A 16,325-nucleotide genomic window follows, 5' to 3' on the forward strand; every position below is an offset into this window, starting at 1 on the left:
GATGTGCTTTGTTTATCCCAAATTTCAAAGCTTCATATCATGTTAAACAGCTTGCTTGAACTTCTCAGTAATTTTTGATTTGCAGCCAATAGTTGGAACACGCTTCTGGCCAGTAATGCATAACGTGACGAGAGCACCAGAATCATAAAGTATTTTAAGGTGATCTGGCTAGTAAAGCCTTACTTACCAAAGGGCAGTCTCTGAATCAATCCCAGTCATTGGCAAGGATGTTGCATTAAAATTAAAACCAGCCATGGTTTACTTCATTCTTTGGTTTACTACTGTTCAATTGTGATTTACAAGAGTGTGAGAGATATGGAAATTTCTCACGCAACTCGGATATGCTTTCAATGAGTGCGCTTTGTGAAATCAGCTTGCCTCAAAATAATAGCCTTGCGATTGGGAAATACATTTAAAGAGAAACCATCATCTGTGAGTGTACACTGCTGCATTCATGCTAATTTCTGACCATTTAATGGCCTTGCCTGCTAACTAATCTGCAGTTGCTTACAGAAAGGTTAGATGTTTTGTATTTCTAGTGGAATTTATTTATATCATGATTGACAAATTTTCAATAATTTTGGAGAATGTTTTTCTTAAAATAGCTAATTTAACACAAAAAAGTCTTTTATTATTGACTTCGGGTGCATATAAATAGTCCCAGCAGAGAAGGTAGTTAAAGTAGTAAATTGAAATGGCTGTAACATTTACTCCTAAAAGTTGATGATTTAACACATTAATGTTAGCATGTAGTCCTGTGACATTAAGAGGAGTCTGGGTCAAAATTAATTACAAAATTTGTTTCCATTTTTTCTGATTACCCTGTAAAAATATAATCTGTGTGCAATATCTCTGTATCTTAAACCCTGTGCTCATAATGTTGGCAGACCAAAATTACACGACAGAATCTATTTGCAGAGCATATACTTTATTTATTGGTGGGGGGGGGGGGGGGGGGGGGGGGTGGTGACGGGCAGATGGGAGTGTTTCCAGACATCTGTAAGTTCTTCGTTACATTAATGGAGTTATGCTAAAAATACAAACACAATACAATACAAAAACTCAAACGATTTTTTGTTTTACATATATGTCCTTCTGAGTTTGGTAAAGACTGATGAAGATTTGAACAATTTATTAATAAACTTCTGTAAAAGTAGCGTTCCTTGAATCACAATTGAATCACCTATCTATAAAAGACTTCAAACAACGTAAAGGGCTAATTTGGATTACTGCAAAAAATGGGAATGTGCTGTTGCTGCATAATTACTCATACCCATTCAGTATGATGTAGGCAGCATACAAACCTTGTGTGTCCTGTTTACCATCATAGTTGTAGCACATGGCCAGTGCAAACAACATTGCTGAGCGGTTTTACATCTCAGCAAGTATCATGATCAAGAGGGGGTTTTTGCAAATTGAAGCGAGTTGGCACTACTTAAAGCCAATTGAACTCTCTGTAGAGGAGGTATATTCTGACAGGAGGAAGTGTAGAATTTCTCACATAAATCACTCTGACCAGAGAAACTTTAAATATTGCATAACATTTTTACTTGGGATATGGAACAAGCTGGGATGGTGGTGTTGGGTAGCTCAGTTGGCTGGATGGCTCATCTGCAATGCAGAGTGATGCCAACAGCATGGATTCAGGATCTGGACTGGCTGAGATCACCATGAAGGCCCCGTCTTCTCAACCTGGCACCTTGCCTGAAGTGTCATGATCCTCAGGTTGAACTCACTGCCGGTCATCTCTCTTTAATGAGAGCATCCTTTGGTCCTCTGTGACTATAGGAGAAAGTGAGGCCTGCAGATGCTGGAGATCAGAGCTGAAAATGTGTTGCTGGAAAAGTGCAGCAGGTCAAGCAGCATCGAAGGAGCAGGAGAATCGACATTTCGGGCATGAGCCCATCTTCAGGAATGAGGAAAGTGCCAAGCGGGCTGAGATAAAAGGTGGAGAGGAGGGACTTGAGGGAGGGGTGTTGGAAATGCGATAGGTGGAAGGAGGTTAAGGTGAGGGTGATAGGCCGGAGTGGGGGTGGGGGCGGAGAGGTTAGGAAGGTGGTGCTGAGTTCGAGGGTTGGGACTGAGGCAAGGTGGGGGGAGGGGGAATGAGGAAATTGGAGAAGTCTGAGTTCATCCCTTGTGGTTGGAGGGTTCCTAGGCAGACGATGAGGCACTCTTCCTCCAGCCGTCGTGTTGCTATGGCCTGGCGATGGAGGAGTCCAAGGACCTGCATGTCTGGTGGAGTGGGAGGGGGAGTTGAAGTGTTGAGCCATGGAGTGGTTGGGTTGGTTGGTCTGGGTGTCCCAGAGGTGTTCTCTGAAACGTTCCGCAAGTAGGCGGCCTGTCTCCCCAATATAGAGGAGGCCACATCAGGTGCAGCAGATGCAGTAAATGATGTGTGTGGAGGTGCATGTGAATTTGTGGCAGATATGGAAGGATTCCTTGGGGCCTTGGAGGGAAGTAAGGGGGGAGGTGTGGGCGCAAGTTTTGCATTTCTTGCGGTTGCAGGGGAAGGTGCCGGGAGTGGAGGTTGGGTTTTTGGGGGGTGTGGACCTGATGAGGGAGTCACGGAGGGAGTGGTCTTTTCAGAACGCTGATAGGGGAGGGGAGGGAAATATATCCCTGGTGGGGGGTCCGTTTGGAGGTGGCGGAAATGATGATGGATGATACGATGTATATGGAGGTTGGTGGGGTGGTAGGTGAGGACCAGTGGGGTTCTGTCCTGGTGGCGATTGGAGGGGTGGGGTTCAAGGGCGGAGGAGCGGGAAGTGGAGGAGATGCGGTGGAGAGCATCGTCGACCACGTCTGGGGGGAAATTGCGGTCTTTGAAGAAGGAGGCCATCTGGGTTGTTCGGTATTGGAGCTGGTCCTCCTGGGAGCAGATGGGGCGGAGACAAAGGAATTGGGAATATGGGATAGCGTTTTTACAGGGGGCAGGGTGGGAGGAGGTGTAGTCTAGGTAGCTGTGGGAGTCGGTCGGTTTATAGTAAATGTCCGTGTTGATTCGGTCGCCCGAGATCGAAATCCAGTCCCAGTACACCTCCACTCCCCCATCATGAAGGACTCAAAGCCCTCCACTTCTTCGTGACTATGCCAACTTTCTGCTGTCTCCACATGGAGACCAGGAAACCTCCAAACACTTAAAAGACAGTGGGAGTAGATAGTAGTTGAGACCAGTGCCAGGAGCCAAACACTAAAATTCTGAGGGTAGTGTTCAAAAGGATCAATATCCTCAGCTAAGTGGTCATGATCAGTGAATTCATCTATAAATGCCTTATTCCATCTCCTACACCACTGTCCTCAGAAAATGCTCAGTGCAGTGCCTACGCATCATTTTAATATTTCACAGCTTAGACAACTATCAGTTAGTGCATGATGACAATCATGTGAGTTTAAACCTTGGCATATTTCCCCTCTCCCTTGGTAGTATTCGACTGAAGTGCTCAACATCATTGGAACTATTGTTGCTGAGGCTGATGGCTGGGATGAAAGATGACAGTATCCTCATGTCTAATCCTGCTCCTCACACCTCATTTCCTTCTCATACCAGCATCTATTCAGATGGCATAATTATGCAGCTCTTGCTTTTTTCCCCCAGTCCTTCGCCACAACTTTGCACCTGCAGTTTTCTCTTGAAATATACAAGAATTGCCAATTGGCCAGGCAGCAGTGGAGAAATGAGAAAACGCTGTCACCTAACTTAGTGCTTACTGATACTGCACAAAATTTAGGTAGGATCTGCACACGATGAGATAGCAGACAAGTGTTGCCTGTATTTAGAATGAGAGGATTGTGCAGTTTACAATTTGATTCAGTGTTGTATGTTTTCATTATTTACATAATAACCATAATAGAACTTTGGCCTGTATATTGCATTCTGGAAAATTAGTAGGTTGGTTCAGTATTGTTACCAGAAACCCTTATTTTGAAGTTTTACTTAAGTTTCTTGTTGCTCAAACCATAAACTTTAAGATTAAAATAAATCAGTGATCATTCCAAATCTGGAATACGGTTTCCATAATTGAAAACGATTGTGTCATTACCATCTCACTTGTACTCAGAACAATTCAGGCTTAACAAAACAAGTTCTCAGCATTATTTTCTGACTCTGGGATTTGGGTGTTGTGGGCAGGATGGTGGACGCAGTCTGTTAGCTTTTTAAATTGTTTCACCATTTTAGGTTCTGGATGTGGTAAGTCTGCTATTGCGTCGAAGTGCCATTTTAATAAAAAAAAGACTGCATTATATAGCACCTTACACATGACTTCAGACCTTTGCAAAGTACTTCACAGTGAGGTGTTTTGGTCACTATTATAATGTAGCAATAAATTTGCCTACAGAAAAGAGCTAATATGATGTGAGCGGAGGGATCAATATTGGCCAGAATGTTGGAGAGATCTTAAAAAGGGTCACTGAACCTGAAATGTTAATTCTGCTTTCTCTCCACAGACGCTGCCAGAACTGCTGAATTTTTCCAGTAGTTTTTGTTTGTTTCTGATTTCCACCATTTGGAGTTCTTTGGTTTTATTGCTAGAAAATTCTTCTGTGCTCTTCATCTAAATAGTGCAATGGATCCTTTATATGTGCCTTTATTTGAAAGATAGCATTCTCAACACACACCAGTGCATCAGCTAGATCAATTTTAATGCTAAGGATTGGGATTTGAACCCACAACTTCCTGTTCTGGAGGTAAAAGCAGTGCCACTGAACCAAGGTTGCCACCTGATCTTGCATTGTTCTTTGTGGATTGGAGTGCTGATGCTATTCAGCAATTATGTAGCTAGTAATAGCTCAGATAGGATTACTGTGTTCACTAAGGCAAACCATTTATCGGCCAGTCCTATGCTGCTTTGAGCCTTGTTTTTAATTGGCAAGTTTTTAATTTTGTAAATGTATCAATTTTGATCTTCTATTCACCCTTCAAAATTATGAGGGATAAAGATTGAAGGTCCAGTATATGTCTTGCATTTTTCTAAGTGTAATAATTGGAGTAAAGGATTTATAGCACTTAAGCATGGAAGTTAACCCAGGTATCCTGCGTTATATTTATCCCTCAACCAACATCATGTACAGCAGATTATGAGGCCTTCATGTCATTTCTGTTTGTGATGCAGAAATTGATATTTCCTTTATTGTAACAGTGACTGCACTTGAAGTACCTCATTGGTTATAAGTGGCTTGGGATGGCCTAAAGTCATAAAAGGTGCAATATAAATTCCAAAATTTTCTTTTAAGTAATCTCTCTAGTAAATATTTTCATCATCATACACTAAAAATACTCATTTTCATATGAAGATTTATGTTTTGGAACTACTGTAACCAAGTTACAAGAATGAGTGACCTTTTGAGAGGTTTTATACTTTGAATGAATCACCATGACGAATCTGCTTTGTTATTTGAAAATACTTTTCAACTCAATCTTTCGTCTGATGTTCATTAGGAAATGTACTGATTCACTCGCTGAGGGAAAGGAGCTTTCCTTATTTTTGTTTGATCTGAATTTGTCAGAGTCAATGTTGGGGAGTCTCAGCCCACTCCTTTCCTGAAATGTCACTCCAGCTTTGAGGTATACCTTCAGCAACACTAATTTCCAAGCTAAGGGAACTAATCTTCCATGCCACTCTTCTATAATTTAAAATGCTCCTTAAAACCTATCTTCTTCAGCAAGATTTAGATGATTAATCTTTATTTCATTGTATGTGATTTAGTGTCAAACTTTGTTTTATAATGGTCTTGTAAAGACTTTGACATGCTTTATTGTGTTAAGTCGCTATAAAACTACAGTAGCTTGTTTTTGTTGTGTCAGGATGTGTCACCATTGTTGTGGGTCTTTTATGTTAATGACACAGGATACCTTAGGAATAGTGGTAGAAGAATCTGGGATATTTGCTGATTTACTATGATTCTGTAAGAATAACTCCTGTTAATTAATAGTTGATTATTCTGTAGGACATGTCCTAGTGAGGAAAACATTGCAATGCCAATGAGGTAGATGTGTCTTTGTAAGGTTGTTACAGAATCTTTGAAATTAATTATACATGTGGTTATTCGAACAAAGAGATTGCATTATTTCTGAGTTCTAAATGCCACCCTAGCTATTTGTAGAAATCTGGCCTAGATATCCTTTATGGATACTTTGATACATGAGGCCAAAAAGTAACCTTATACCATATTCACTAGTTTTGATTCTGTTGTTGTATTTATATTTAGGAAACCTTGGTTATTACTGACTTTATTAAAGTCAGCTGAAATTATCTTACTGCTTGACCCATTGTGTCATAATATGTTAGAATTCTCCTTGTCCTCCCTGGAAGCATGTGAATGACCTTCACTGATAATTTTAACCTCTGCCAATTAGTTAAAGCCAGAATGCTTTAGTTCAGATCTTTCTCGGGGATAAATATACAACTATGCTCTCCTCTTTCTGCTACCTTAGCAGAACAAACCTGCCCTACACGTAGAATTCATACTGACCTTCTGCCTTCCAAAAGCATTATAACTTTCTGTTGCCATCTTTAGCTGAACTATTTTATTTTGAGTGCATTTGGCATTCAGACCTGCATTATTTTTACTTTGTTTTGTCTCCTTACCTTGGAAATTATTGTTGACAGTTTCAGCATATGAATGGAGTGACCTTATAGAATTTTCTTCTGTCTCTTATTTTAGTGAGATGTGTATCTTACTTGAAATAAGCTTGTTCAAACTGCAGAGGAATACTATATGTTAAATATCCATCCACTCTTGTCAAGAACAGAATTTTAAGATGTTTATATTTAGTTCATTTGCCGGGACCTTTTAAAAAATGTGTCAAGGCCCCATGTTATCCATTTCTAGTTGCCATTGAAAGCTTTTGAAGTCACCAGATATTGTACAGCTGGAGTCAGGTGGAGCTCAGAGAATGGATGAATTTGGTCAACTCCCCTCCCTGAAGGACACTAGGAGAGCAGTTTTCAGTAAATATCCAATAGCTTTAATGACTTTTCTGAGGTTGGCCCACTAATTGTCAAATTACCATAGGAAGAGAGGCATTGGCTATAATCAGATTTTTAAAAAATGCACAATGACACCAGTTTCATCAAGGTTAGGAAGAGACAATTTCCTTGTCTATATTTTTATCTTGCATACTCGACAATCATGTTGTTTTTCCTCATTTTTTTTGGGAGGATCCAGCATTCTCTGGTGTTGTTAGCCTCCACAATAATTACTGCTATTCTCAGTCATCTGTGATGTCCCAAATGATAAGTATATCTTTCTGGCAATATTTGATAAGATGTCCTGTCTGTTGCTATGCATATTGATTGCATCATGATTGAGATTGCCCATGCGTGCACCCAGGAGGTTGGTCCAAAAGAATTTCAACTCTCAGCTGCTTTTCCATGGGTCAGCTTCAATTGTCTCTCCCACTGAACCTAGTACTAACCACACATCATCTGTGAATCTTTGACAGCCACTATTATAGATGGTACATTGTGTACAGCACATTGTGGATGCCTTAACTGTAATCTTTCAGAATTCTCTAGATATAAAAATCATCCCTCTGGATTGGAAATTGCACGTTACTCTGCTTTTTATGAAGGGAGAAAGAGGAAAGCCGGGGAATTACAGATCCATTAGCCTAATGTCTGTGGTGGGGAAATTGTCAGAATCTGTAATCAAGGATAGGGGTAACTGCACACTTTGAAAAATTTCAGTTAATCACGGAGAGCCAGCATGAATTCATGACAGATAGGTCATGTCTGATAAACCTCAGTGAATGTTTGAACAGCTGACAAAGGTAATGGATAGGGGAATGTCTATGAATGTTGTTTATATGGACTTCAAGAAGGCATTTGGTAAAGTCTCAGAGACTGTGTTGTGGGTAAATCATAACAAGTTGTCTTGAATTCAGGTACTTATTAGGAAGTCTCTCAGACAATTAAGTACTGAAACAATGATTTAAACTTTATTGCAAGTAACAAGCAAAATAAGATTCCTGACGTAAGCAATTTAAGCCTCAAAATTCAACTTGGTTATTACTAGATGGAACTTAGCTATGTTCTTAGCTATTAGACGGTGTCAGTCTCTGGAAGTTTCCAAGATTTGATCCTTGTGCATTGTTGTTTTCAGAGTTCAGCTTAGGAGAGTTCTGGTGTTGGATTCTTACATAATTTCCCTATTTCAAGTTTTTGGTGTGACGTTACTGATGATCCTTTAGATATTTTCATCCTCAACACTGATTACATTTCTTGACACATAAAGTCCGTAGCTTATCAGAAGTAGCTCCCCTGTTCCTTGTTAACTCTGTGTTAGCTGTCTGTTTGACCCTTTTACTTCAGAATGTTTCTTCTGCAGGCAATCTTAACTGCCCATTTATCACAAGGAAGCAGGTTATCAAGCAGTGTTACCATCTCTCTCCCAGGGAACAGCTTGTTTATTTGCTTTGACTCCTTCCCAGGAATGATTAATTAACATATTGCTTTTAATTCCTTTATAACAATTTCTCCATGTCTCTTTCATCTCAGAGAACAATTTATTTCAGGAAGAGTTATTGCTGATTCTTACATTCGGTGGGTCGGTGTGGACTTGTTGGGCCGAAGGGCCTGTTTCCACACTGTAAGTAATCTAGTCTAATCCATAAAGTTACAACTGTTAATTAAGGTAGAATCCCTTGGTATTAAGGGCAAATTACTGATGTGACTGGGAAATCATTTGCGTGACAGGCATCAGAAGGTAGTAATAATGGGTAGGTACTCAAATTGGCAAGATGTTTGAAGTATTGTGTGCGGTCTTGGGTCCCATATCTCAGGAAGGATGTATTGGCCTTGGAGCGTGTTCAAAAGACGTTCATGAGAAGGGCCCCAGGAATGAGAAGCTTAACATATGAGTAACATTTGAGGTTTATACTCAATGGAGTTTAGAAGGATGAAGGGGGATCTATCTGAAACACACAGAATACTGAATGGCCTGGACAGGGTGGATGTTGGGAAGATGTTTATATTGGTAGGAGTGTAATGAAGTTGAAGGTGTGTACTGTACCTATAAGAGAGACTGAAAGTTGTTTTGCACTGAGAGCTTGCAGGCACTTGTCATGTGACTGACTAGCAGTCTCAGAGTATTTTGAAAAATTGAAAATATATAACATATAGCTGTGAAACAAATAGCTGAGTTTTGGATGCTGTTTTGCCAACCATTTGAATTTAACCAATCAGTTTAAGTTATGCCCCAGGATACTAAAATCCAATTGCGTTTGAATTTATTGTTTTGCCAACCACGAGACAATCCGATGTTTGGGGTATAAAGAATCAGACATTTTGAAAGTTAGACAGTGAGACCACTGTCATCGCCAGAGTAACTGCCAGCACCACACACTCGATCAAAGGTACCTTTTTCATATGAAACATCTTTGCAGCAAAAGACCGAAGATGACCCAGGGAGATCTATAGCCAGAGGAAGACAGACACCGGAAATGACAATCGCTGAGTGGCTATGAAATTAAGTTGATGTAATTTTAATATGGGTTTTTATCAGAACAGTATATTGTTATAGAGTGGGAAGTAATAACAGATATTTAAGAGAGAGGAGTTTAAATAGTTGTTGTTTAATGTTCATTTTTAGAGTTAAAGATAAATTGATATTTTTCCTTTAAATAGTGGAATTTGCGAGTTCTCTGTCACTCATACTATAACAGATTACAGGGTGGGATGAGATTTCTGGGTGTTTGGTTTAATTGGCAGAAGAGTTCACTGCTGTGTTGAAACAGGAGAGACTAGGATCCGAGGGCATAACCTTAGAATACAGGGAAGACTTTTTAGAATGGAGATAAGGAGAAACTTCTTCAGCCAGAGAGTGGGGAATCTATGGAATTCATTGCCACAGAAGGCTGTGGAGGCCAGGTCATTGAGTATATTTAAGACTGAGATAGATAGGTTCTTGAGTATCAAAGGGATCAAGGCTTACAGGAGAATGGGATTGAGAAATTTATCAGCCATGATTGAATGGCGGAGCAGGCTCGATGGGCTGAATATACTCATTTCTGCTTCTATGTCTTATGGTCTTATGGTGTGACCAGTGTCTACATTTGAGCCTCAGTTATTTGCATTATTTATTAACTACTTAGATAATGACATAGAAAGTCATGTATCTAAATTTGTTGCTGATATGAAATTAGGCAGCACTATAGAGGTTAGCATAACAATCTAATGAGCTGTTGATAGACTAATTGAATGTGCAAATTTGTGGCAGATGGAATTCAATGTAAGTAAATATGAGGCTATCCATTTTGGACCAAAAAAGTATTGATCAGCATACATTCTAGAAGGAATGAAGTTAAATAAGGATGGCCAAGGAGACTTGGGGGTTCATATGCATAGATCTTTAAAAAATCATGAACAGGAAGAGAAAATAATCAAGAAAGTTAATAGATTGCTGGCCTTTATATCTAGAAAGCTCAGGTACAAGGATGTAGAAGTTAAGCTGCAGTTATACAAATTCTGATTAGATCCCAAATGGAGTACTGTGAACCGATCTGGGCACCATACCTTAGAAAAGATCTGGAGTCTTGCTTTTATTTCATATTGCACTGCTTAAGAATAGGTGCCCTGAAAGCAGTTCATTTCTGTGATGGAATTGTGACTTCGAAACAAAATTTGTATTTCCCTTTTAAATAAGGTACTTTACTAACTTGCAGTCTAACCATAATATATTAATTTGACACAACTGAATAGATATGCTGACAGTATTTTAAATTGTGTAACAATTTTGCTCATGCCAATCATGCATTTCAGATGTACTGAGGAAATCACTTTAAGGTTGTAGATTCATATTTGTCATAATTGAGGTCTGACTCCTCGAATCTACTTTAAGAATCCATGGAGTAGGAAATGATCATAAAAAGGCAACAAATTTTAACGAACCATTCTTTTCATAATGCACAGCGGGAATCCAGAATCAGCCTGACTTCCATCTACTACCTTAAATTGTTTTCCTCAGTACCTCTGAAAGCCCATAACTGACATGAGCAAAATTGTGATACAATATAAAGTATTGATAGCGTATCTGTTCAGTTAAAAAGGGCTCCTTTGTTTTACTTTTATGGCTGCTATGTTCAGTGTCATTTATCATTCGAGTACCCAAAGCAATGTTTGTAATTGTGTGAAATCAAAGGTCTTTTTCTTGATAGAGTTACTTCCTGCATTAATTTTCAACATTGTTCTTAAAAAAACATTAAAATTAAAAATTAATATTTCTGTTCTACAGTGACAACATTCAAACTTTATCAGCGCGCTAAGCATGTGTACACTGAAGCTAGACGAGTTCTACAGTTCAAGAGAATTTGTGATGAGGCACCTGCCAATGCATTGCAATTGTTGGGAGAGCTGATGAATCAAAGCCATACCAGCTGTAGGGATATGTACGAGTGCAGCTGTCCAGAACTTGACCAGCTTGTGGACATCTGTATGTAAGTCTTCCAACAGAAGAAGAAAACGGATAATTTAGTTGAATGTTAATTATACTGAGGAATGTTTTGTGTCACATTTTCCATACAATATAAATGACATAATTCAGCGTTTTGTTTATATCTAACAATTACAAAGACCACAAACAAAGGTAATTTTATCTCATTTGTTGAAGATGTAATTTAAACACAAGACTCAAAACATGATTTTATGATATATGTTAAATGTCAGTGCAATGATAACACTTCAATTATGAAGTCAGCATTAAAATAACTCTTGGAATAATATGACTGGTCGGGAAATGAATCAGAAACACAAATAGCTCAGATTGATACATGGATTGATATATGAATAGGAAGAGTTTACAGGGATATGGGCCAAATGCTGGCAAATGGAATGAGATTTATTTCGGATGTCTGGTTGGCATGGATGAGTTGAACTGAAGAGTCTGTTTCCGTGCTGTGTATCTCTATAACTTTGCAGCCTTTCTTCCTGTTAGTTTCCAGAATAGATTTTGTCCAGTGCTAGTTATTGTAATTATTTCCTTCCCCTCTTTTGCTGCTTGATTATTTCATATTTTTGTATTCCTACTATGCCTTCTACTGTGAAGGCTGGTACAAAGTATTTGTTCAACTTCTCTGCTAGTTCCTAGTTCCCCATTACTTCCCCAGCCTCATTCTCTAAAGTTGAAAAATGTGTTGCTGGAAAAGCGCAGCAGGTCAGGCAGCATCGAAGGAGCAGGAGAATCGACGATATGCCCAAAACGTCGATTCTCCTGCTCCTTGGGTGCTCTCTGACCTGCTGCGCTTTTCCAGCAACACATTTTTTAGCTCTGATCTCCAGCATCTGCAGTCCTCACTTTCCCCTCATTCTCTAAAGTGCCTGCATTCACTTTGGCCTCTTCATTTCATTTTGTATATTTAAAGAAGCACAAATTATGCATAGATGATTAATCTTGGACTCCTAAAAGCCAAGTTGTGCCTCATGAATTTTGTAAAATTGTTTAAGGAAAAAGTGCATTGAGAAAGAAATGCTGCGAATGTTGTATCAGTGAATCTTCTGCAATGGAGACACGTTGATGAATGAAAACACAAACTATTAAAGGGTTGATAAGAACTTGGTTAAAAAACAGGAAGCTGAAGAATGTGGTCCATTCATTTTGCTTTTAAGATGGCAATAAAGTAAACAGCATTCCCCATCTGTCTTAATATACAGAAAGAATTTGGATTTGCTATAAGGGATCAATATCATCAGTTGAACATAAGAGAAAAATAGAGCTTTAATTCTGAAGCCAATTGTAAGTGACTTTCAGAGTTATGAGCGGAGTTAGGATCAAAAGCCTCTAATAATAAGTATCAGCTTGAGTTGAATATTTACATTACTGAGGTATGATAATGCAGTACAAAAACTATAAATTTAGTACAGCTTGGAATGGAAGAACAGAAAATGTGGAATTAGCTGATGGGTAGCACTTTGTGCATAAGTCTTGTGCTGTTTATCCGATTTATGGCACTTAGTACTCTCAGATCCTGCACTTTAAAAATTCATTCACAGGAAGTAGGTGTTGCTGGCTGGGTGAGTATTTATTGCCCATCCCCTATCACCTCATGAGCAGTTAAGAGTCAACCACATTGCTGTGGGTCTGAAGTCACATGCACGCCAAACCAAGAAAGGACAGTAGTTTCCTTCCCTAAAGGGCATTAGTGAACCAGATGGGTTTTGACAATTGACAATGGCTTCATGGTCATCAATAGGTTCCAGATATTTATAGAATTCAAATTCTACCATCTGCTGTGGCAGGATTTGAACCTGGGTCATCAGAGCATTATTTGGGTTTCTAGATTAAAAGTCTAGCAATAACTAAGCCATCACCTCCCTGGAAGATGCATTCTGAAGAAGGGTCACTGGATCCGAAAAATTAACTTTTCTTTCTCTCCATGATTGCTGCCAGACCTGCTGAGATTTTCCAGTAATTTCTGATTTTGTTTCTGATTGCCAGTATCTACAGTTCTTTGGTTATTTGTATAGTATTACTAACATTGATTCTAGTTATCAAATGCTGCCAAAAAAGTTACCATTGTCCCTGCAAACATTGTCTTTGTGCATTATTTAGGAAGCAAGATATTCGTAAAATCAGCTCTTCTACATTTTTAAAATAAGAAAGTGTGTCCCAAAAATGGCAAATAGTAAATGTCAAACAAAATAACAGGGAGCAGTATATTCTGCATTTCCTTTCACAGAAATACGAATTGGGTTTCACTACAGTAGAAAATCTGAGGAAGAAAATACAGGCTGTCAAGGAAAAGTTACATAATGGAGTAATGCAGTGTACTCTTGGAGGGTCAGATGTCCTGAAATCTCTCCCATGAGCACGAATGCCTGTGGAGTATTATTTCATGGTGGCTCAGTGCTGCATGAAAGTGCCAGGGTCCCGGGTTCAATTCCTGCCTCAGGCGACTGTCTGTGTGGAGTTTGCACATTCTCCCTTGTCTCCATAATTATCCTCCCACAGTCCAGAGATGTCCAGGTCAGGTGAATTGGCCATGCTAAATTGCCTATAGTGTTAGGTACATTAATCAGGGGTAAATGTAGGGTAGGTTTATGGGTCTGGGTGGGTTACTCTTCGGAGGATCAGTGTGGACTTGTTGGGCCGACGGGCCTGTTTCCATACTGTAGTGAATCTAATCTAAACTGCCTTCCTAACAGCACAGAGGGTGGTATTGCATGCCAAGGACTGCAATGGTTCAAGAAGGCAGCTCACCACTATCTTTTTGAGCTGAAAATGTGTTGCTGGAAAAGCGCAGCAGGTCAGGCAGCATCCAAGGAGCAGGAGAATTGACGTTTCGGCCATAAGCCCTTCTTCAGGCATAAGCTCTTCCTGAAGAAGGGCTTATGCTCGAAACGTCAATTCTCCTGTTCCTTGGATGCTGCCTGACCTGCTGCGCTTTTCCAGCAACACATTTTCAGCTCTGATCTCCAGCATCTGCAGTCCTCACTTTCTCATCGACTATCTTTTTGAGGGCAATTAAAGATAGCTAATAAGTGCTGGTCTAGCTAAGGACATCCAGATCCCATGGATAAATGTCACAAATGAAAAAAAGGGGCACCTATATTCGAAGTGCCAATCTTATGTCATATATTAGCTGTTAGCTATCCTGTCACAGTTGGTAGAATTCTGTTACAGCTTGTTTTGTGAGGTGGAAACTGCCAATGCTTACCGCCATGTGTGCTGCAACTTAAGTATCACCAGCGATTGAGTAATTGAGGAAAATACAAATAGGGGAAAAGGCACAAAAATCAACTGGCAGACAAATCAGCTAATACTGGAAACAAAATGTAATTGAAAACATGACATATACTCACAACTGAAATTATATCTCTTTCGGTGGTGAACACTGTTGACTCTCAGTGCCAGGGACCCAGGTTTTGATTCTCGCCTTGGGAGACTATTGTGTGGGGTTTGCACATTCTCATGTCTGCAGGGTTTCCTCCAGGTGCTCCGGTTTCTTCCCACTGTTGGAAGATGTGCAGGCTAGGTGGATTAGCCACAGGAAATGCAGGGTAACAGCAATAGGGTAGGGAGATGGGTCTGGGTGGGATACACTTCAGAGGGTCAATGTGGACTGAATGGGCTGAATGGCCTGCTTCCACACTGTATGGATTCTATGATTTGTAAAGGTAACTTGAACCTATTGACCCCAAGGAAAACATTTTATCTTATGTGGACGAGGTACATGATACAAGTTTCAATTGAACTAGAAAATTCAGCTTTGGACTGAAGTTACCAAGTTACATAAGGCCCCTGTATAACTGTAGTGCAGCCTAACTTGCTCTGCCAAATTGCAGTGAAAGTTTAGCACAAGGATGCAGGTGTGATTTTATGGCCTGTGGTTACCACCAGTGAAGCTTCATGCCACTAATGGAACCTTTGAAACAGATTAATGTTCGCACTGTAATGTCAGAGTAGTGTTCCTTAAGTGAATAAATAAAACACATCACAATATTCCACACTGATTGTATTTTAGGAATGAAATTTCCATTTAGTGATAGACAGAGCCCTCTTGTTAGTAAATTTGAAATTGAAATGGAGACCTTGTAAGAATCAGAGAAGAAACGTATTTCCCATGATTTTGGGCCAGAATTGACGGTGAAGAATGAGAAAGCTAATCAAAGTTTTATTCGGTCCTCTGGAATTTGGGGATAGTGGTGTTATTGTATTCTTTTGGCCATGATCTTATTAAATAGCCCAATGAGCTCCTGTTTCGATTTCCTAACTGACTTAATTTTGAACATGAGCTGCTAGTGAGCTTCTCGAAGCGATGATAAGGCCATTCAAACATAGAGTAAATATTCCTTCTGGCATCTTCCAAATTTGCTGTCCTTAGTTTAGGATTATGCTTATTACTTAGATTTGTTTAGGTTTGTATTGTTTAGTATGATTAATATTCGCATGGAGGTGGTGGTGGGGGGGGGGGGGGATCTCTCATGGTTCCTAGTTAGAGAACAATTTAAATATATTGCAAATGATTTGTAGAATCTGTAATTTCTTTATTTGGGATTACAAAGCTTCAGCTGTGAAATTCCAATACTTTAAACTGCAGTCAATGATGGTCACCTAGGGTCAACTCCTTCAGTCCTGCTACTCCATTTCCAGCAATGTCTGCTGCATCATCTCAGCTCCACGTCCCACAGATCAGGGACACCAAAATGTAAGTCCAATATTCTGATCTGCACCTATTGCCACCTCTGAATCCCCAGGTATGTTTTATTCTTCACCGCTCCCTGACGCAATTTGAAAGTCTGTTGGATCATGGTCGAAATCCTCAATTGATTTTAACTGTTTTGAAACAAAATAAAGAAATGTTTATGACGTCTATTCTGCTACACAAA

At 39.6% G+C, this 16,325-nt stretch overlaps 2 protein-coding genes across 4 annotated transcripts in view; one reads left to right on the forward strand and one right to left on the reverse strand.

The window, feature by feature from the left end:
- galk2 (galactokinase 2) overlaps positions 1-16,325 on the forward strand; it is a 119,106-nt gene that overhangs the window by 97,449 nt on the left and 5,332 nt on the right. For both annotated transcript variants that reach the window (XM_072565049.1, XM_072565048.1), the window contains one exon: positions 11,236-11,437. In XM_072565049.1, the coding sequence (XP_072421150.1) occupies positions 11,236-11,437 (202 nt within the window). The remainder of the gene's footprint in view (positions 1-11,235; positions 11,438-16,325) is intronic.
- LOC140468927 (protein FAM227B-like) overlaps positions 14,819-16,325 on the reverse strand; it is a 308,644-nt gene continuing 307,137 nt past the window's right edge. The window contains exon 16 of one of the 2 annotated variants that reach the window (XM_072565043.1): positions 14,819-14,948. In XM_072565043.1, the coding sequence (XP_072421144.1) occupies positions 14,841-14,948 (108 nt within the window). In that variant the 3' untranslated portion in view covers positions 14,819-14,840. Of the gene's footprint in view, positions 14,949-15,993; positions 16,273-16,325 lie in introns of those variants that run through there. The other variant, XM_072565044.1, reaches the window with a different exon arrangement.

Source organism: Chiloscyllium punctatum, chromosome 48, assembly GCF_047496795.1.
Source record: "Chiloscyllium punctatum isolate Juve2018m chromosome 48, sChiPun1.3, whole genome shotgun sequence".
NCBI lineage: Eukaryota > Metazoa > Chordata > Chondrichthyes > Orectolobiformes > Hemiscylliidae > Chiloscyllium > Chiloscyllium punctatum.